The sequence below is a fragment of the Lissotriton helveticus genome, chromosome 5_1 (assembly GCF_964261635.1).
Source record: "Lissotriton helveticus chromosome 5_1, aLisHel1.1, whole genome shotgun sequence".
In the NCBI taxonomy this organism is placed as follows: domain Eukaryota; kingdom Metazoa; phylum Chordata; class Amphibia; order Caudata; family Salamandridae; genus Lissotriton; species Lissotriton helveticus.
This window is the reverse complement of record NC_136065.1, coordinates 489,848,457-489,871,683: the sequence shown is the minus strand read 5'-3', so window position 1 is coordinate 489,871,683 and position 23,227 is coordinate 489,848,457. Positions and strand designations below refer to the sequence as shown.

General features: G+C 45.3%; 1 protein-coding gene across 1 annotated transcript in view; it reads right to left on the bottom strand.

The window, feature by feature from the left end:
- RCC2 (regulator of chromosome condensation 2) overlaps nucleotides 1-23,227 on the bottom strand; it is a 143,931-nt gene that overhangs the window by 78,738 nt on the left and 41,966 nt on the right. The window contains exons 8-9 of the mRNA XM_078642806.1: nucleotides 18,320-18,486; nucleotides 17,877-18,057 (exon numbers count right to left, since the gene is read on the bottom strand). Coding sequence (XP_078498932.1) covers nucleotides 17,877-18,057; nucleotides 18,320-18,486 — 348 coding nt within the window. The remainder of the gene's footprint in view (nucleotides 1-17,876; nucleotides 18,058-18,319; nucleotides 18,487-23,227) is intronic.

Here is a 23,227-nt window from a genome sequence, read left to right as displayed (position 1 = left end):
TTGTTCCCTCTGCCCCTGCCTTTGGCACTGTTACCTCTGTAACCCCCTCTACCCTGCTTGGGGTACGAGGACTGTGCACCACTTTTTGCGAATTGTGTTTGTTGACCCAACTGTCCTCTGGTAACACCACGTGCTCCTGAGCGACGAAAAGTGCTTCCCCTGAATTGTTGAGACTGAAGCGCCCCCATGGACTTAGCAGTCTCATTGTCCTTTTTAATCTTTTCCAGGGTGGTGTCAACATCTGGACCAAACAGTCTGTCTGGATTGACGGGCTGGTTGAGTATTGTAGTTTGAATATCGGGTTTAAATCCAGATATGCGAAGCCAAGCTTGTCGCCTTAACATGACGCTAGTGTTAATCCCCCTAGCCGCTGTATCAGCCACATCAAGTGCACACTTTATGGCTGCGTTTGAGATGAGCTTTCCCTCTTGTATGAGCATTTCGGCCCCTTCCTTAAACTGATCAGGTAGGTGTTGAAGGAGCTGTTCTAGGGTGTCGTAATGCGCCCTATCGTATCGTGCCAATAGTGCCTGTGTGTTTGCTATACGCCAGATATTGGCAGCTTGTGCAGCCACCCTTTTGCCGGATGCCTCAAGCACTTTTGACTCCTTGTCTGGGGGAGGAGCTTCACCCGTTGTTTGGGAGTTCGCCCTCTTGCGGGCATTGGCGACCACCAACGAATCCAGAGGCAACTGTCCCCGAATATATGCAGGGTCTCCAGGTGCTGGCCTGTACTTCTTTTCGATACGTGGGTTCACCACTCTCGCCCTGGTAGGTTCCTTAAAGATTTCTGGTGCATGTTTAAGGACACCTTTGAGCATAGGAAGTATTTTAACTGTTCTGTCTGAGACAGAGAAAGTGTCAAACAAAAAATCCTCCTCTACCGGGTCAGCATGCATGTCCACATCATGATTTGCCGCTGCCCGCTCTATCAAAGCATTAAACGCTGCTGAATCCTCTGTTGGTGACGTACGTGCTCCAAACCCTTGTGGATCTTGTACCACCTGATGTCCACCTTGGTCCCCAGTATCGCCATATGAGTCCAGTTGAACATCAGGGTCATTGTCAACTGGGAAATTGTACTGGTCATCTTGGTCATCATCCTCTCCACCTGATTGGTCGGGGGAAGGTGATGGACTCCTCAGTGGTGGCAGAACAGGTTCAACAAGGGCAGGAATGTCCTGTGCCGGCCTTTTCTTTTTCAGTGGAATGACATAGTATGCCAGTGGTTGGGAAGTGATTTTCCTTTTGTAGAGGGTCAATTTCCCCGTTTGGGCATCGATGTAATGCTCTGATTGGTCTTCAGAGGCGTGATGTCGATCCAAGCTTTTGTGCGTGGAAGTGTCCGACGTGTGAGCGATTTTCGGCACCGATCTGGGTGCAAATGCCTTCGGTGCCACCTTAGGTGGCAGAGAGTAGAGAAGCTTGGCCGAGGTCTTCGGAGGTGTGTCCACCGATTTCGGAGCCGACGGCGTGGGAGCCGTTGACGACAAAGTCTTTTCCCGAATACGTTTGAGGGAGTCGGTGACCTGCTTAGTGAAGGAAGCAGAGGGTTTAGAAACTGACGGCCGATGTTCGGTAGCGTCGGAGTCCCTCGGTGTCGACGAGGTTTCCGTCGACGAATCTTCGTTACTAACGGGTCGCGGCTCAGTTGCAGCATTTGGCGCCGACGATCCGGCATCTTTGTGCCGATGCGTAGTGCTCCCTGTCTGCGGGTCATGGCTTTTAGTTGACTTTGACACGACTGTGCGCTTACTGGTAGGCGCCGCAGTGGCGGCCGAAGGCGTGTCAGCAGTCTTCGAGGTCCGCGCCGGAGCAACTGTGCTCGACACTTGATGGACGTCCTTCTTAGAGGATGATTCCTTGGGCACCTTTTGCGGCGCTGTCGAGTCGACAGTCTTCTTCGACTTCTGTGGGCCGGAGGTCGACGGAGTCGATGAAGGAGCAGGCTTCGCTATTTTGTGTTGGACGTCGGCCATTTTAGTTTTTGTCGAATCCGACGGTTTCGGTTTTGATGGGACGTCGGCCATCTTTGGTGCCGTCGAATCCAAAGGTTTCGGTTTCGATACGTGTAATGGCGGCTCCGCGTGAGTGACCGTGGCCGGGCCAGAAGGCGGGGCCGGGGATAGCGTTGCTGGGTCGTGGGTAAGGCCGAGTGGCGATCCCGTGACCTGCGCCTGAGTCATGTAGCTTCCGGGGCATAGCTCTTCCTCTGAGCTATCTTCCGCGGCCCCATAAACTTCTTCGTCGTCCCCTACCTCCTCGACGTATTCAAGGTCCAGGGCCTGTCCTTCGACATGGTCTTCGGGCTCCGCCTCGACCTCAGTCGACGGTGGAGAAATCTGAAGATGATGGCTGCCGCCTTTTTCTGCGGGGTCGTCGAATATGTCGTCGGGTGCCGGGGCCGCTCGCTGGGCCTCGAGGCGAGCCACGCGCGTCGATGCTTGAGTGTCTTCTTGGACCTGAATTTTGAACAGGCCATGCAGTTTTCCTCATTGTGGTCCGGCGAGAGGCATTTATTACAGACCGGATGCACGTCGATATGTGGATATTTGGATCCACAGACGGGGCAGAACTTGAACGGGCTCCGCTCCATGTTAAGTTCGTCGGGGTCTTGCTGCGACGAGAGGGCCTCGATGTCCGAAGAGTTACTCTACTCCGCAGAATTCCGGCTCAGAGAGTCGGAGGATGCTCGAGACCGTACGCAAACAATACCGACGCAGGTAACGAAGGCCTTTTGGCCTTAAGAACAAAGTTTTTCGGTTCCGACACGGAGACGTCGAAACCACATCCGAACCCAATGGCGGAAAAAAACAATCTGGGGATGGAGTCGATGCCCATGCGCACTGTAGTCCAGGGGAGGAGCCACCTATCTCGTGATACTTCGAAGACTCTTCCAGGACAACAATGTGCAATCATCCGGACCCAACACTAGGCGGCGATCTATGCAATAGATATGAATTTAGCAGCCCACATGCCTCGAACATTACTTTAGGGAAGAACTTTGGATTGATGCGAAGAACTACCCTATCTTCATGAAGTTGAAAGAAGGGTTCTTCTAAGGTTAATGCCTGCAGCTCACCAACTCTCCTTAATGAAGTGATTGCAATGAGGTAGGCAACTTTACATGAAAGGAACTGTAAAGGACAATTGTGTAATGGTTCAAAGGGTAGGTCCATAAGTCTAGTAAGTACAATGTTAAGATTCCACACAGGTACAGGAGGTATTCTGGGTGTTATCACTCTTTAAGCCCTCCATAAAGGCTTTAATGACAGGAACTTTGAATACAGATAAATCCTGTCGGTTTTGTAAACACGCAGCTATTGCAGCAAGGTGCAAACAAATAGAAGTGCAAGCTAGTCTATTTTGCTGAAGATGCAAAAGGTAATCGGGAAAATGCTACTTACCAGTATGCATCTGTTCTTGGCATGTAGAGCTGCAGATTTCTACACTTTGCATTAGATAGATCGCCACCGGGTGTTGGGCTCGGATGATTGCATGTTGTCGTATTGGAAGAAGTCTTTGTAGTCACGATATAGGTGACTCCTCCCTTGGACGATAGTGCGCATGGGCATCGGCTCCATCCTTAGATTGTTTTTCGCCATGATGGGAAATGATGGAGTTAGTAGAAAGAAAGAAGGGATGTTCATGCGTGTATATCTAATTAAGATAAAACTGGAACAGATACAGGTCCGGGGAGGCGGGAGGGAGTGTAGAAATCTGCAGCTCTACATGCCAAGAACAGATGCATACTGGTAAGTAGCTTTTTCCATTCAAGGTATATGAGCTGCAGATTCTACACTTTGCATCGATTGTGCAGCAGTGTCTCCCTTAGCGGTGGTCACCTGTATCTGTTGCAGTAGTTTGAAAGAGAGTTTTGAGGACAGCCTGGCCTACCTCAGCTTGCTGCTTAGCTTGCACATCAACACAATAGTGTTTAGTGTGTTGTAGACCATGTTGCTGACTTGCAGATGTCTTGTAAGGGAATGTTCCTTAAAGCCATGGAGGCTACTAGTTTGCGTGTGGAGTGCGCTCTAGGAGGAACTGTTAATGTGCGTTTTTCCTTGTGATCGCATATGTGTATACATTTAACAAACCACCTTGCAATTCCGGATTTAGAAATGGGGTTGCCTTTATGTGGTGGAGAAAAAGCTACAAATAGTTGCTTTGTTTTTGGAAAGGATTTGGTCCTATCAATGTAATAGAGAAGAGCTATTTTTACATCTAGTGTGTGTAGAGCTCTCTCTGCTACTGAGTTTGGCTTTTGAAAAAACACTGGTAACTCTACTGATTGGTTTAGATGAAAAGGAGTAATTACTTTAGGAAGGAATTTGGGATTAGTCCTTAGAACCACTTTGTTGGGGTGTAATTGTAAAAATGGTTCTTGTATAGTGAAAGAAAACAAGTTACTTACCTGTAACTTTGGTTCCCCAGTATTGGTAACTTTCATAGATTCCCATGCTTTGTATCATTCCCCGTCGTCATGGGAGCCTCTGTAAATAAAAAATATCAGTACCATAGGTACAAAAGAGAAAATTAGGCTTAGGCCTCATCTCATTTTGTAGCATATCACCCTCTTTGTGTAAAAGAGCCCAAACTTTCGCCAGAACCAATCAGAATAGCCTCACCCCATAGAACCTTCCTGAGAGCGTCAGAGCCTCAGATTTTCGTAGCCGTTGTGCAAACAGCCACTATCTCAGTAACAAGGCCGAGCTTTCCCAGGGGAGGCGGGTGGGCGGATGGGAATCTATGAAAGTTACCAATACTGGGGAACCAAAGTTAGGCAAGTAACTTGTTTTCTTACCCCAGTATTGGAACTTTCATAGATCCCCATGCTTTGTATCAGAATAGCTAGCAGTAAGTCACCAAAGCACATTTTGTTACATAAACATTATTGCATGACACAATGGCAATGCTCACAGTAACCATGAAAAAATGTTATAAGAAGAAGAAGCATCACCAACACAAAATGTGCTACATAGGAAGGCGGGATTGTAGGGAAAGCTCACCTCTCACTGAAAAAGATTCCTGAGGACTGCTTGTCCAACAGCAGCGTCGTCCTGTCGACTCCAGGCAGTAATGCTTCGTGAAGGTATGTGTACTGCTCTACGTCGCTGCCCTGCAAATGTCTTTGATAGGGACTCCAGAAAAAAGAGCCACCGAAGATGCCACTGATCTTGTGGAATGTGCACAGGCTTTTCTTTCAAGGGGCTTGCCTGCTCCTTGATGGCAGAACTGAATACTGCTGGAGATCCAGCGATAACAGGGACGGACCTAGTCGCAGGCGAATGGGATGATCCTGGGAGAGCAGGAGGAGTTCTGTGTACCAGAACTGGCGGGCCACGCCGGTGCAATCAGAATCATCTTGCACGGTTCCGCTTTGATCTTTCTGAGTAACCTCGGTATTAGGGGTATTGGCGTAAAAGAATGAGCCGTACCAGGCAATCGAAAGTGCGTTCCCCAAGGATCCCGGGTGGTGATCCTTGCTTGCGTAGAACCAGCATTTGGTGTTCTCTGGAGATGCAAAGATGTCTATGGACGGGGTCCCCCAGACCGAGAACACTTCCTCCAGAATGGACTGATCTAACTCCCATTCGTGATTGGCTGCTTTTTGACGGCTTAATGCATCCGCTGTGACGTTGAGCGAACCTGCCAGGTGTTCTGCACTCAGAGTGACATTGTGCAGAATTGCCCAATCCCAAATTCGTTGAGCTTCGTGTGAAAGAGTTAGGGACCGTGTCCCCCCCCCCCCCCCTGCTTGTTGATATAGTGCATGGCCGTCGTATTGTCCATCCGGACCAGCACAAGGTGATTTTGAATCCTCGGGAGGAAAGCTTGCAAAGCTAGTCGGATCAGCTCCAGCAGGTTGATGTGGTACTAGCGTTGTTGTGGATCCCAGTGCCCACTGACTTGCAGCTCCTGGAGCACTGCTCCCCAGCCTTCTAACGAGGCATCTGTGGTTAGGATCATAGGAGACGGAGGAAGCCTGAACGACAGACCCTCTGCGATGTTGCTCCTCACTATTCACCATTCGCATGCTTCCTTCATTTCTGGTGTTATCAAAATTTGTCGTTGAACGAGCCTTCTGCTTGGTCACATAGCTTGTCGAGTTGCTCTTGCAGAGGACGCATTCGCAGCCTGCAATGCGGAATCAATGGTATACAGGATGAAATCGATCCGAGCAGAGACGTGTAGAGCCGTACTGACAGGGATCTCCTCTTTAGCACTTGGCGAGCCGAGAGCATTAACTTGTTCGGACGCTCGTCCAAAGGATAAGCTTTGCACTGTTCCGAGTCCAAAATGGCCCCTAGGAACCTTGTTGACCTGGATGGTTGCAGAACGGACTTGCTCCTGTTCAGTTGAAGGCCCAGGTGATCGAACAATTGAATGCAAGTTGCAATGGCCTGGGAAGTTTCCTGGAAAGAAGGAGCTTTGACTAGCCAGTCATCCAGATAAGGGACAATTTCCAGAGACTGTTTCCTGAGGAAAGCTGCCACCGGGGCCAACACCTTTGTAAAAATTCTTGGTGCAGATCGAAGACCAAACGGAAGCACTTTGAATTGGAAATGGCTCTTGCCCACTGTGAAGCGCAAATATTGCCTGTGAGCTGGGTGGATCGGTACGTGGAAGTACGCATCCTCCAAATCCAGGGTCGCCATGAAATCCCCTGGGTTCAGAAGGCGAAGAATATCCTGGAGAGTGACCATCCTGAAGGACAGTTTGATGAGGTAGGTGTTGAGCTCCCGTAGATCTAATATGGGGCGCCAAGTTTCTGTAGTCTTTCGAACCAGGAAGAACCTGGAATAAAAACCTTTCCCCTCTGTGAGAGAGGTACCGGCTCTATTGCCCCCTTGATGTAAAGTTGGTGGGCTTCGAGACGCAGCAGTCCCAGATGTTGAGATTGACTGGCACCAGGAGCTCTTGTTGGAGGAAGATCTTGAAATTCCAACACATGGCCACTCGGAACAATATTCAGCACCCACTGGTCTCATGTTATACTTTTCCAGCTCTCTAGACAAAAAGATATCCTGCCCCCCACTGCTGTCCTCGGGGAGGAAGGAACAGTAGTAAGAGCCAAGAGGCCGCTATTGCCTCTTGGAATGGTCACGTCCTTGACGATTCTGACGTCCGCTCGGAGATTGACGAGAGAAAGAAGCAGACTGGCCCTGGCGTTGGTTAGAATAGTGCGGTTTGTATGATTGTGAAGAATATCTCTTTTTTGCCACCCCTATAAGAGGAGAAACCCCTTCCTCTTGCTCCTCTAAATGGGACCTTACGGTAATTTAGAGACCCCAAGGACTTTGCTGTGTCTGTGTCCTTTTTAATATTTTGATGGGCCTCATCGACATGCTTCCCAAAAAGCATTTCTCCATCAAATGGAAGGTCCAGGATTTTGTTTTGGACTTCTTGGTGAAACCAGGTCGCCCGCAACCAGCCTGGTCGTCGTAAGACAGCTGAACGAGCCAGAGCACGAAAAGCCGTAGAAGCTACGTCCATAGCACAATCTATGACTTCTGATGGTCGTTCTCCCTCCATGAGCACCTTTTTGGCCTCCTCTCTTGAGGATTCTGGCAGCAGTTCTATAAACGGGGCTAAGTCACACCACATCTGGCGATCGTACCTGCCCAAGATGGCCAGAGCATTTGCTGTTCGAACGAGGAGACTGGCCATAGAGGAAAATCTCTTGCCCACATTGTCTAAGCGCCTTCCTTCCTTGTCCGGAGGTGTAGTAAGAGGCGTGGAAGGATTCTTGGATTTACACTGTGCCGCTTGCGATATTACAGAATCCGGTTTAGGTTGTCCAAGGAGGCACGCTGGACTGCCGTCAGGGGCTTTGTATTTCTTCTCCAGCCGGGGAATAACAGGAATGACAGTGGCCGGGTTCTGCATAACCTTTATTCCTTCCGTCCATACATGCTCTATTATAGGAATCGATCGGACTGACTTTTTGTATGGTTCTTTAAAGTCATAAAGGAAACAATCTGACTGCACTGTTGTGAATGGTAGACCAAATCTTTCAGATGCCCTCTCCATGAGGTTATGGAAACCCCCAATGTCAGCTGGAGAAGTAGCATTGTCCTGTCCTGCGGCATCAGGATCCGGATGGTTACCATCATTTTCCACGTCAGGGTCATTTATAGGATCCCCCTGAACGTCTTCATCCGAACACATCATGCACCACCACTCGAGATTCCTCTCTGGTTTCAGGTTCCACAGCCCGTGGGACCACCGTTGTCACGATGATTGTAGATGTCTGGGTTACAGTTGGAGAAGAAGGGCGTTCCGATTGAACCGCTGGTGGATTCGGAAATCTATTTCTATAGCCTTGCAACATTAATTGTAAATCCGAAACCAGGGAGGCTGGCATGGCCACCATGTCCTGACCCAAGCCTCGAGGAGGTTGTTCCTGCTGAACATACTGGTGTTCGTAGTACTCCTCAGTATCTGTCTCTTTACATTTCACATTCAAATCTGAGGGACTATAGGCATCTCCATACTGGATGTCGTCACCCTCTTCCTCAGATTCGTCATCCAGCAGCACATAGGTGGCAGAGATGTAACTCGCCTTGGAGAAGTCATCTCCGGTGTAATCTGCCACTTCCTTGTGGAAATCTGAATTTTCTGAGTTGTCGTCGAAAGAAACGCGGAAGCCAACGTCGAAGGATTAGTCGACGGACCCGTCGACGCTGGGAAGGTCTTCGTCGGAGTTTATCGTCGACGAGCTCGTCATCAGCAACATCACAGCCGTCGACGTCCTTCTCGTCGTCGAAGCGGTCGTCGACGTCGTTCTCGTCGTCGAAGCGGCCGTCGACAATATCTTCGTTGACATGATCGTCGACAAGGTAGTTATCGTTGACGAACAGGAAGGCGTTTTAAACGTGGACGCAGCCAAGAAAGGTGTCGTCACAGCCGCCGTCGACAGAGCTATCGGCATACTCAAATCCTTATGAGAAAGGGTCGACGACGTACCTGCAGATCTCGTCATTGACGGACGCTGTTTCTTGTCCTGCTTGGACTCTGGAGTGACCGCAGAGACTCTTTCCCTCCTTCTCTTTCTGGGAAGATTGTGAAGGAACAGAAACTTCCTTTCTCACCTTCTTTGCTGTGTCCTTCTCAGCAGCCTGTCCCAGCCTCTCCTTTTCACCTCGGTGAGGAGATTTCATGGGACTAACCCTACCAGACATCTTGTGGTGGGCTTTGACAGGGAGCTCAGATGAAGTAGAGGGAGGAGATCTACTCCTCTTTTGAGATCTTCTGGAAGAAGCCATCAATGCCGAATCCTCCTCATCTGAGGACAGTACTTCCTTCCGTGCCTTCATCTTCTCCAGGCAGGTCAGTAAACGGCCCTCCCTGTCTCTCAAAGTCTTTGTTGAAAAGGTCCTACAGATTTTGCAATCTGTGGCCTTGTGGTCAGGATACAAGCAATAAATGCAGTCTTCATGCTCGTCTTCCACAAAAAGCCTCTTTTTAGCACAGGTAGCACAAGCCCTGAATAAAGCCTTCTTTTCTTTGTCAGCCATTGTAGAGCTTGAGGCAAAAAGTTGAATTGAAAGAAAAACTGAGCATAGCTCAGTGGAGACTCCCTTGCACAACATGTGGTAGAAAATCTGAGGCTCTCTCAGGAAGGTTCTATGGGGTGAGGCTATTCTGATTGGTTCTGGCGAACGTTTGGGCTCTTTTACACAAAGAGGGTGATATGCTACAAAATGAGTTGAGGCCTAAGCCTAATCTTCTCTTTTGTACCTATGGTACTGATATTTTTTATTTACCGAGGCTCCCATTCCGACGACGGGGAATGATACAAAGCATGGGAATCTATGAAAGTTCCAATACTGGGGTAAGCTTGAATCTCACCAACTGTCCTAAGAGGTAATAGCAATGAGGAAAGCTGTTTTCCATGTGAGAATTTGCAGTTCACATTTATGTAAAGGTTCAAAAGGGGGGCCCATGAGCCTGGTAAGAACAATGTTTAGGTTCCACTCTGGAGAGGGTGGTAACCTAGGAGGAATAATCATTTGTAATCCTTGCATAAAAGCTTTTATTGCTGGTACTCTAAACAACGACATATGTGGTCTGTTTTGTAGATATGCTGCAATGGCTGCAAGATGTAAACATACATATTAATATGCCAGATTACATCTCTGTAAGTGGAGAAGGTAACCTAATATTTTGGATGGAAGTATATAAAGGATCAATTTGATTATTAGTGCAGTAAATGGCAAATCTTTTCCATTTAGCAGCATAGCAAGCTCTAGTACTAGGTCTTCTGGCTTCTTTAATAATATTCATATAGTCTGGTGGCAAGTTAAGGTAACCAAACTCTAAGACTTCAGGAGCCAGATGGCCAGATTCAGTTGACCTGGACATGGATGCCTGATGTCTCCATGGTTCTGCGTTAGCATGGATGGTGTCAGAGACAGTTTTGGTGTGGAACTAGAGAGAGTTCCAGCAGTGTGGTCAACCACGGTTGGCGTGCCCATGTGGGAGCTACCAGGATTAGTTTGAGAGAATGTTGTCTGAGCTTGCGTATTACTAGTGGTATTAGTGGGATTGGCGGAAAAGCGTATGCAAATCTGCCTGACGAGTTCATCCATATCCCATTGCCCTTGGACAGCGGGTGTGAAAACCTGGCGGCGAAGGTTGGTCATTTTGCGGTTTCGTGTGAGGCAAACAGGTCTAGGTCTGGATGACCCCACTTGTGAAAGAATGGTTGAAGAACTTGCAGATGTAGTTCCCATTCGTTAATCTGTTGTGTCTGTCGACTTAACAGATCGGCTATCTGATTGTGAACTCCTGGAAGGTGTTCTGCAAGCAGATATATCTTTTGTGGAATGGCCCATCTCCAAATGTTTTGTGCGAGCTGGGACAGCTGCAGGGAATGTGTGCCTCCTTGTTTTTGTATGTAGTACATGACTGTCATGTTGTCCGTCCGGATTAAGACAGCTTTGTTCCGTATGTGCACTTGGAAGGACTTTAGTGCTAGGAAAATTGCCAGCAACTCTAGGTGATTGATGTGAGGCACTTTTTGTTGAGCGGTCCATTCTCCCGGAGTTGTGTGGTGGAGCAGATGTGCTCCCCATCCCGTCAGGGATACGTCCAATGTCAGTACTATCTGTGGAACAGGCTCGAGGAACGGCCGCCCTTTTTACAAGTCTTTGGTTTTCCACCACGGCAGAGAACGATGTGTGCGGCTGTCCACCAACACCAGGTCTGTCAGTTGTCCTTGTGCTTTATACCACTGATGTGCTAGACATTCCTGCAATGGGCGCATTTGCAGTCTTGCATATAGTACAATAAAAATGCAAGATGCCATCATGCCTATTAATTGCATGAACACTCTGGCTGGGAGAGTGTTGTTTTGAAACCTTGTAACCAAGGCTTGAATGCTCTGTATCCTGGCTGGACTGGGATAAGCTAGAGCTGTATTGGTGTTTATGGTAGCCCCTAAGTATTGATGTACATGAGAGGGCTGTAGATGTGACTTCGTGTGGTTTATTGTAAACCCCAAGTTGTGCAGTGTCTGAATTGTTTGAGATGTGTGTTGAACACACTGGTTGAATGATTTGGCTTTTATGAGCCAATCGTCTAAGTATGGGAAGACATGGATATGTTGTCTTCTGAGATGTGCTGCTGCTAGGCACTTTGTGAACACTCGTGGTGCGGTTTTGACCCCGAATGGAAGGCCTTTGAATGGATAGTGTTGTCCTTCTAGCACAAACCTGAGATACTTCCTGTGAGAAGGATGTATGGGAATGTGAAAGTATGCGTCTTTGAGGTCTAGTGTAGTGAGGAAATAGCCTGGTTGCAACAATGGGAGCAGTTGTTGTAAAGCGATCATGTGAAAATGATCTGAGTGTATATACAGATTGAAAGGCCTCAAGTCTAGAATTGGCCTTAGTGTCCCATCCTTTTTGGGTATTAGGAAGTGGAGCGAGTATACCCCTGTTCCTTGATGTTGCAATGGAACTAACTCTATTGCATCTTTTTGCAGCAATGAGAGAACCTCTTTTTGGAGCAGCGTTAGATGTTCTGTGGACATTGGACGCTGTCTGGGTGGTATATTTGGAGGGGTAGCTGTAAGCTCTAGGCAGCAACCATACTGGATAATCTGTCTTACCCACTTATCTGTTGTGATGGAATTCCAGACAGGTAGGAACTGTGTTAATCTCCCCCTACAGGAGTGGTATGCTGTTGAGGGCGCTTAAGGAAGTCACTGTTTAGTGGTGGAAGAGGATCGATTGTTATTACCTCAACCTCTTCCCTTATTGTTATTACCTCTGTAGCCTCCTCTAAAATATCATCTATTGGAGGATGTTTGCGCATTGTTTTTAAAGGAAGTTGAATTGTCTGCTCCAGTTTGTTTGGAGCCTCCTCTGTAAAAGGAGTGACGAAAGGAGCCTCTTGGTTGAGTGGACTGCAGAGCTCCCATAGATTTTGCAGTATCAGTGTCATTTTTCATTTTTTCAAGTGCTACGTCTACCTCTGGACCAAACAATTGTTGTTGGTTGACTTAAGATGGTTGTTTGCACCTCCTGCTTAAACCCTGAAATGCGTAGCCATGCATGTCTTCTAAGGAAGACACTAGTGTTTATTGCTCTAGATGCAGTGTCTGCTACATCAAGAGCGCACTTGACTGAGGCATTTGAAATAAGCTTGCCCTCTTGTAGAAGGTCATTTGCCTGTGCCTTATATTAGTCAGGAAGATGCTGTAAAAGGGTTTCTAACTGGTCATAATGAGCCCTGTAGTATCTTGCGAGGAGGGCTTGTGCAGCTATCCTTTAGCCTGAAGCATCTATTATTTTTGATTCCTTATCAGGAGGTGGTGCCTCACCCGATGTCTGAATTTGCTATTTTTCTAGCGTTTTTTCTATTCTTGGGTTTATGATCCTAGCTCGTACATGACCTTTAAACACTTCTGGGGCATGCTTAATGACCCCTTTAATCATGGGTAATATTTTAACAGATTTTTGTGAGTGTTCAAAGGTGTCTAACAAAAAATCTTAATCTGCCTCATCGGAGTGCATTGTTAAATTAGGATAGATGGCAGCCCTGTTAAGTAGATGTCCAAACCAAATATCTTCAGGAGGCGATGGTTTGGATGGATATGCATGTGGGTCAGGGATATCTGGTACATCTTGTGGGTTGGGATATTCCCAGTCTGGTACATCACTAGGGTATGGAAAGGGCTCATCTGGGTCTCCCCCATTCCCTAGGTTATACTCATCTTCATTCTGAGGAGTTGTCTGTGAAGGTTAAGCTTGAGGTGGAGAATTTTGTGGTGAATGGGCAGGTGAAGTTTGAGGTGAAATGTTAAAAGGAACAGAAGGTTAAAGAGGAGGTACAGGAGAAGAAGGGTGCATAGGTGATGTGGCAGAGTCCTTCTTGACAGGCACTGGAGTTGAAGGTGCTGTATCTGTTTTCCTCTTTTTATGTGGCATAGTGGAAACATGTCCTGTTTTTGGATCTATGCTCTTCTTGAGAAATCGCTTTCGGCGCCGATTTCTTCGGCTCTGGGCCTGGTTTAGGCTTGTCTTTAGCCTTAGGAGTTGTTGTATAGTCCTTTAGCATAGTTTTCTGGACCAAAGGTATTGTTTTCGGAGTCTAGGCCTGGTTCGAGGGCTTGGAGGCATCGGAAGCAGGCTTTGTAGGTTTCGGCACCGAAGATTTTGGGCTGGAAGCTGTTTTGGTTGGCTTGGAAGCTTTGGAAACAGGCTTCATTGGTTGCGGTGCAGTCTTGTCTTTAGGGGTCAACGGTTTCTGAGTGTTTTTTCTGAACCGGGACTTCTTTCGGTTCCGGTGCAGAGTGAACTGGTAGTATCGGCACGTGCGGTTTGCTCGGTATGGAGCTACCGGAAGGCTTTAGTATTTCCTTCGGAGCCGGGCTCGATGGCGGGGCTTTTGAAGCAATGTTTCAGTCTCGACTGGGCCCAAAGGCGGAGTTTTGACCTTAGCCTTTGGTTTAGGTGTTGGGGCTGGGGTAGGGGCAGTCATACTCATGCGTTGACCTGATGGAGAAGTGTGGCTCAACGGTTAGAGGCGGCAAACCCGGAGGCTGAGGTCGGCCCGGGACCAGGGTTCAATTCCCGACGCGGCCGGGTGCAGGACCAATGTCAGCGGGCCCGATAAATCTCGCCTCAGTGCCACTCTAACCATGGGGTCCCACGCTGCAACTCTGGGCAATAGCTTGCTTAATCTCCACTCCGGCCCCATCACCGCCAGGGATGCCTGGCTTCACCTTGGGGATGCCCAGTAAAGGGACCATCTCACAGGGAAAGCCAGGACGGGTTCCCCAGTGGGACAGCGCTGGGACGCTCCAGGGTAACCACGCGCTTTACAAATCCAACATTCATTCATTCATTCATGGTATGGAGTCATTGGAGTAGTCTGCCTCAGATACGATTTGGAGATCATCGGAATCTTCCTTGATGACACATGGGCCTTCGTCGAAGATATCCACCGGTTCCGGAGCTGATCGCTGCATGTCGGGTCGACGGGCCCTCCTATCTCTAATGGTCTTCTTGGATCGAAAGGACGCACAAGCTGTGCAGCTCAACTCGTCGTGTTCAGGTGATAAACACAGGTTACACACCTCGTGGTGGTCACTGAGTGGAAATTTTGCACGACACACGGGGCATTTTTTGAATGGCGTCCTTTTCATGAGTTGTAGGCCTCACCATGTGGGTAGGCCCAACGGCCCGCGTCGACGACCGGAATCGAACTGATGAAGTCGAGTCTATGGATATTGATGTTGAAGTTGTTTTTAGAAAGTTTTGCGCATCGAAGTTCTTGGAAAGTAGATTTCGAACCTGAGCGGAAAGGTTGCATCCGAACCCAGTGGCGGAAAAAAAACAATCCAAGGATGGAGCCGATGCGCACTATCGTCCGAGGGAGGAGTCACCTATCTCGTGACTACAAAGACTTCTTCCAAGAAGACGACTACAACAACATGCAATAATCCGAGCCAAACACAAGGTGGCGATCTAATGCACAGTGTAGAACCTGCAGCTCATATGCCTGGAACATAATGTTTTTAACTGAAGCATCTAGAGGACTAATTTTGTTGTTGTAGCCATGTCCTTTTTCAAAGGAATCTTGTATTGAGGGTCCTGAGAAGTAAGCGTGTGTTTAACTGGAGATTTAGCATGAATATGTCCTGTATATGGGTTGATATAAATATTTTTCTGTTTGGGATCCAATTTGGGATGAGCAATGTTTAAATTTGGATCAGAAGGCTAGGAGAGACTGTCTTGATTTTGGCACTGAAGGTTTGGGTGCCAATATGGACTTGCTTTTTTGAGTGGAAGATTTTGGCTCCGAAGTATGCTTCTGTTCCGGAGTGGTGAGTTTTGGCTCCGAACCGGGTTTGGTCTTTGAACTGGAAGGTTTCGGATCCAGAGAGGAACAGAGAAGGCCACTTCTTTCGCTGCCGACGCCTTGACTTCTTCATGCTCGTAGTCTTCACCGAAGATATCCGGAGTGTGTTCCATGCTTTGATGTTGCATTTTACGACGTTGAGCCCAACAACCGAAGAGTCTTTTTGGACCGAAACGATTCACAAGCATCACATTCTTCTTTGTGTTCCAGAGACATACAAAAGTTACACACTAGATGCGAGTCGGTGCGAGGGTAATTAGTGTGGCACAGAGGACAGTATCTAAAATGCATGCCTAAATATGAATTTCTATAAAATAAAACTTTGAGTAAAAAGTACAAATAACCTAGTGTGGAGACTTAAATTTTGACCTCTTGAGTTTGTCAATTGTGAATGTCAAATACAGCCAATTGCTACGGATAGGCCTCATGGTCACCTTGTGAAATAAGTACCCAGAAAGGAATCTTTTCTTTGATATAACCTATTGACCCAGTCCTTTCTGGTCCTTGGGAAACTCTCTTTTTTGTGAGGTAAAATGCAGTCTGCTCCATCGACAGAAAGCTGGAGCGACACATTAGGCCCGAAGGTCGCCCACGAAGTCTTCGATCGAAAATGTAAATGTAAATGTAAATGTATAGGCATTTATATAGCGCACTACTTACCCGTAGGGTCCCAAGGCACTTCGACCGCTGCGAAACCCTTCCTGGCTTCCCTGAGAGATGGTCCCTTAATGAGTATCTCCAGGGTGAGACCAGGCATCCCCGGCGGTCTGGTGGGGCCGTTAGTGAAGATGAGGCAAGCTAATGCCCAGAGTTGCCGAGTGTGAACGCTGATCAGAGTGGGCACCGAGGCGAGAGAATTATCGAGTCCGCTGACCCTGGTCCAGAAACCTGCCGCAAAATGAGAAACGATGCGCAGAAGAGTGGGAAATGTATACAAAACAATACCGTCGACAGAGTGGATTACGCACCGAGGGGTACCCAAAGAACGGTTTTGAACCGGAGCGCAGCAATACATGTCCGAACCAGATTGCAGAAAAAAAATATTCTAACAATGGACACGGCCCATGTGCACTATCACCAAAGAAAAATAACTTGCAAACATCAGCACCCACCAATAGATGTCAGGAGTAAGCAAAGCATGTGTATCTACAGCATACATGATCGAACATGCATCTACAAACAACACATGCTATGAATAGTTTGCTTTCAACATCAATAATGCCACCAGATTTTTAATTCATCAGTAAAAGGAACTCTGTGTTCCGTGAAATGACAAAATCACAGGGTAGATTAAGAATAGGTATTGGTTGGTAGTACTGAAGAATGCTAGCTTCCCATTACATCCTGTGACAGCTGAATAGATAAAGTTGTCTGAAATCAATTTCCTCTTCATTCACTTTTCCAAAAGTAGGAATGATCTCAAACCAAAGGATCACGAAGTAAGATTTTGAAAGGTAGCAGCATGAACTCTTCCAGGGTTGTTAAATGAGGTCAAGCAGAAGTATAATCTAGCTAAAAGAAAGTCAGAAGAAAAAAAGTGTCCTTCTGAGATGGTGGGTGGGGGAGAAGAGTCCAGTCTATTAATATACAAGAATGTCCAACTCAAAAGGGAGAGGGCATGAGAAAGTGCCAGCAAAGTGCACATCAAAAAGATTCTCCTCCTATTCCTAGAAACTTAGCACTTGGTGTGTCCCCTAGACACTTAAGCCATATTATCGTCAGGAAAAAATACAGAGGACAGAATATCTCCCCAGCCCAAAAAAAAAAAATGCAAGTCTAGATTTTGAGTTCCTAACTACGTAGTACATACATCTTCAAGGTAAGGAGATGTGGAGTTAGAAATAATAAATCTACACTTTCGTTTATGCACTTTCAATATTTTGTCCCTGGATATTCTTTTACCATGATATTGTTGGTGTCGATATTCAGTAATACCATCCTAGCGATATAGTCGGAGCTCAAAAGGTAGCAAAAGCTACTGCAGAGAACCAAACGTTCTTCTAAATAGATAGCAAGCTCAAATCTTTAGCGTCTCCACCCCAAATATTTTTTTTTGTGTAAGCGAACCAGTCATGAGTCCCCCTCTGCTCCTCCTCTTAGGGTGAATTAAATGCAGCAGATACTACCCTCCTAGAAAAGGTTACCAACTTCGGGGAGTAAAACTATTTGAGACTAAAATTCAACAAGATTAGAGAATCAAAGACTGCACATCACTGTGGGCCAAAGTTTTTCTGCGTTCTTTCGAAGTTTGGTTTGCTGTTGAAACAGTAGCAACAGGAACAATCGTTACAACTTTAATTTAGTCTCTTCATCTTTTTCCTAACAAACTAGTCTGTAGTGGCATTTTCTATCCCATTAGTGTAGTAGCTCACATGCCAGAAACAGGGCAAAGGGAAAGAAAACCTATGTACCAGAATACTGGTGTCCTCCTCTGCCTCACCAGCATAATATGTAGGTAATTTAAGAATTTTTGAGCCAAGAAGAAAGAGTGTGAAACTCACCCATTTCACCAACAGCAAAGGAGCAAGTGGATCCGGCGTAGATCTGCACAGCTCCACGGCCAGGAAAGTCGAAGAGCTTCACCAGGCGTGGCACCATCTCATCTTTTTGCTCTGCGTGGCCCAGGCGGCCATACCCTCCGAAGCCCCAGGAGAAAACCCGCTTCTGAGAGTCCAAGACCAGCTGCAGACAAAAAGGCGAGACTGAGGCATTACACCAGAGATGTATCAGATGCAGATTACACAAAGAATGAGAATAAATAAAAAATGTGTCTGCTGATCAGGGCAAAAAAGTGACTGGATTAAAATGCTTATTTGTGAGTTAACTGGCAGAAGGGGGAACCAAATTGTGCACTAGGTGAAATGGTGCATGTCCTGAGATCTCCAGGAAATAATGCAGATCAAAATCACTAGGGAAAGCTGAATTTATATACAAAATTACTTACCGCATGGTTGGTGCCACACGCGGCATCTCTCACAACAACATTGGGGACGGGCAGCACCTGGCCATCTCTGGTCTTTTCGATAAAGATGGGAACACGACGTGGTATCTGCTCACAGTCATACTCTATGCGATTGGCACGAGCAATAAACTTCCCATCTGTATTGTGACCTGTTGAGGAAAAAAAAAAAAATTACAAAAATAATCGAAATTGGCAAAAAGACATCTAAACCGTTCCAACATAAATAAAAAATGTATTCTGCATCGGATATGCAAGCGAGATCTCTACACAGCCCTATAAGCATTTAATATTTAGAATGTGCTGGCATCATTTAATTACAAATTAGATAGTGCTACAACTGTCAAACCAAAACTAAGACTATTGTAGGGGAGCAGTAAATGATATATGAAGAAGGTAACAAACGGAAAAAGCAATACAGCATCTACTCACTGAAACTACTATGGACAGCAGTCATTAGCTGTCATAGAGCACAGTTTGCCAAACAAACTTAAGTTGGAAGGATGGGATGAGTGCTTACCGCAAAATCATACATTTATACCAGAGGGATTCTTTTTACAAGATATCCAATCAGTTCATAAAAGAAAAGGCCACCACAACGTAAACGCAAACTTCAGTTTAACCCTACAGGAGTAAAACCCAGAAAGAAGTGCACAACAAGGTTAACAGACATTGGCGCCATCACTATCATAAAAGTTATGCAGAAAAACAAATGTGTCAGAAAAGTACCAAAAATACTTTTAGACTAGTACTCGGTTGATGGAGATTACTTGCGGCAGAGGCAGGGTCTCATTGATCATTTAGTCAATTGCCATCAGCCAAAATTCCCAGAATACAAAACAAAAAATATTCAGCAGAAACCAATAATTAAACCGAACAAACGATCAGACTAGAACAAAACAGGGTTGTGGTGTCTGCAGCAACTAAACTACTTACTTGACTGCAACTATAATTTTGCAACTTAAAAGTATTTTTGAGTCACATCTCTGCACTCCAAGTATTTAGTGGCTGGGACTGGAAGCGGTCCTCCAAAATGAAAGTTTTTTTCTTATGGATACCAACCACAGGCGTAGCAGCATACAATGTCAACCCTGCAACTACAATGGCTCAGTCCATGACCACCATCTTGAGAAACGATTTACCGGTTCTAAAGCAGTGGATGTACTGGGTAACTTTTATCTATAGTTAGCTTTCATTGCTAAGAAACACAGCATGGGTCAGGTGTTATTCTAGGAGAGAATCAAGCTGCAATAAGACCGTTAAAGATCCAACTACTTTCTTTTGAAGCATGAACGTATTCCAGGCACTGAAGCTGTGCAGAGACCATACAATGGAGTTAAATCAGAATGTAGAAAGTACTACCTTTAAATATGGGTAAATATAGAGAAGTCACTCACAAAAAAAAATTCCACTCTGCATTTTTAACAATGAACATCTCAAATCTACCCAACTAAGTACATCATCCAGAATACGAGACGAGCTCTTCTACGCTAAGACTACCCAACTGACGTTAAAATAAGGAGGTCTAGTCTCCTCTCTGTTTGGCACAAATCAAAATCTAAAAATAGATGGTGAAATGACATATTGGCAAAAATGGTCAGATAGGGGTATACATTTTGTCAAAGACTTCTATATGGACAAACTCACACGTTCCTTCTCTGATGTTCAATCACGCTTTCATCTCAACACAATAGTTTTACACATTTTTTTAAACTGAAAGCCCAAATAATTTAACACTCAGTGACACCTACAAACCTGACGAGTCCTAAACTTCTGGGAAGCTTACAAAAAACTGGACATGCTGTATCAAAAATCTATTAAGTTGCTACAACCTAAGCCAAGCAAATCACATTCTCATAACTAACTAAAATGGGAATCAGAACCAAACACCAGGAATATTTCTTTTGACTGAAAAAAGAAACACAAAACCCCTTTCTCTAGTAAGGTCTCACTCCTCCTGTCCCAAACAAAATGCATGTTAATCAACAGAACATATTGGACTCAGTCGAAACCCTAAGCTAAACCTTATTCAAAGCCGGATCGGCTGGAATTGCGAGTCACACAAAGAAGATTAAGCCCACATGTTATTCCATTGTCCCATTCTACAAACCTATTGGGATAAAATATTTAAATCGCATAAACAACACTTTTAATATCGAACCTTCCAGAGAATTCTCCTATATCCTATTGGCCTTTTTAGATCCACATATACAAAAAGAAAATAACTGTTTCCTTCTGGACTTAATGCTTACACTTGCTTGTAAACTAATGCTTAATTACTGGAAGAATTCCAAAGCAGTTTCCTACAGGGCATGGTAGGGAGGACTTTCCTTCCTCAGAGGAGCTAATATTGCCCTTCAATCCTCAACCTGGAGTTCCCCCCACAGGGAGCTATGGGAATCTCTTGATGCCTTCTCATTTAAATACGAGATCCCGTGAATATACAGTATAGATCACATACAGGGAATACACTATACCAGTCTCACTTGACAATATGCGAATGTTACTTAAACAAAGCTGTCGACTTCCCAGTAAGGCAGATACTGGTACATAAGATTACTTTATTCGTTTCACTACTTGGAATTTATGTAAAACTAGACAAGCTATACAATCCATACTAAAGTGCTCTATATGAAAGTTGTAAGATGGAAACAATGTGATAGGATTGAGTATGTTAAGTTTGTGAAGCTAAACATCAGTCTGTACTTTTATTTATATATATCTGATATGTCGGACCTCTTTACTACAGTGATTGATACAATGCCATGACGGCATCTTTCCTACTGTACTTCTATGTCGTATAGCCATCATAGGTCCTTTTGATATCCACTGAGTACTTTAAGTCTCTCCCTTGTAGCATGGATGGAAGGTGGAACCTTCCTTCCTTACTGAGTGCAAAATTATTGCAATAAACATGATAGGAGCATGGTGTTTTCACTAGGAGTACTGATTGAGGTTAACTTTTTATTTTCCCATACAGGAGGTGCTAGTTTGATTTTACTGAAGATATAAGCACTCTATATGGTCTTTACACATCGCTACGAAATTAATACAGGTATGGGTTTATTATTTTACGTGAATCAATATTGGTGCGATATAAAACTCAGTTTTATGAGGAGGCTACTATGTGGGCTCTGTATTTTCTTTTTTTAGATTTCAGAATTTGACTGAAAATGAAAGTACACACTATTTAGGGTGATATCATTGGTATTTGGACTCTAGACAGTAATATCACACTGGATATTATTGGTCCAACTTTTGTCTTTTCTCTTTACTATTCTGTGGAAGTAGTGGCAATTGACAGCTAGGCACCAACTAAATTATTTTATTATTTATTTCCGATTTTGACAATGACATTTATTTTGTAACTATCAGTTTTTGTGAGCACTACAATGGTGCATTTCAAGCATGGTTTTCTCAGTTACAACTGGCATGAACTTATAGGCATTTTCCTTTTCTGGTTTTTCATGGTTCATTTAGGTGAATCACTGTGTGGGGAGTACAGCCATAAGCACACGTGCAATGGCGTTTTGGTAATTATTATATTGGATAGATCTGCAAGATAGTCCTATTTAACATTCCAGCCCTGATGAAGTCTTGGGTGACTGTACCCAAAGACGAAACACGTGCTGGCTGGTGCAAGATGTGAGGACAGATTTACTGACTACTGTTGGATGAATTTCTTTGGACTCAGATTTGTATGTGCTAGGGTCTGCTGTTTCAATTAAGGTTGGGTAAGATAATGCTAGAAGGGAAAAAGATACATACCACCAGTTTGTCACAAGAGCTGTATACTCCCCAGTTTCATGTTGCATCTCGGTCACGTAAAACCCAATAAAGATCGTTCAAATAAAAAATACACGCTTAGTGGTTCCATACCTTCTCCAATGTTGTAAAGCAAAAACCTTAACTTTAAATTTCTCTTGTACCAATACTTTACTTGAGCAGATAAATAAAAGCCAGATGGGTATAAAACTTTAATCTACACTGCAGTACAGCTTACACCAGCCGAACTTCCCTCATGCAGCAATCTGCCTGTCAGTAGGTACGGTCTGTTCAAGCTGTGCGCCTGTAACACCGACTTGGAAGGTCGTATTTAAAAAATATATATATTTTTTTTTAAAACACAGCATTTATGACGTAGTGTATTTGCAGCCAAAGGACAGGCAGCATTTGATTAAAGAGGAAACAATGTGAAAAACATTTTTTGAGCTCAGCATTTCAGAAACTGCTGGCTAGCACGGCTTAGATTATTTTACTTTAAAATTGTGAATCACAAAAATGTGATACCTTGGGGAGACTGCATAAAAAAGGTGAAACCAAATACTGGTAAAGACCAGGTAGTGCTCTTTCTAGAGAATGCTTCATCTAATCCCAGAAACCTCAACTTGGAAATATTTCCGGAAAGGATATTAATAAGGGCTGAACCAGCGAATGATGAAAAGGCAAAAAAAGCCCACTAACTCTTAACTGTGCCCTCAGCAAAGGTTAACCCGGCCAAATATAATAACTAATCACAAAACAGAAAGAGACACCTTTAAACCAAAAGGTACAGGGTCTTCAACAGAAAAAAAAATCCAGTTAAGTCAACCCACAAGAAAATGACTGCTTACAGTAGGAGCAGTTTGAAGATTTTTCTGGAGCCGCATACAGTGCATTAATTCTCTATCTACTGATGGAAGAAGACTCACTGCCTGTTTGCATCTAGTTTGATGAAACAAATATCAAGCATGATGCAGACACTAAAGCCACCAGTGGCAGAGGTTCTTCCTTACCTAGTCCTAAATGGAGTGGACTATATCTCAGCATTGTGCAGACTTTTAGTATAGAATACTGCCTCTGAGGAAACAAGGGTGTGGCGTTATGTAGTGAATGTGGGGCTGCCTTAAAAAG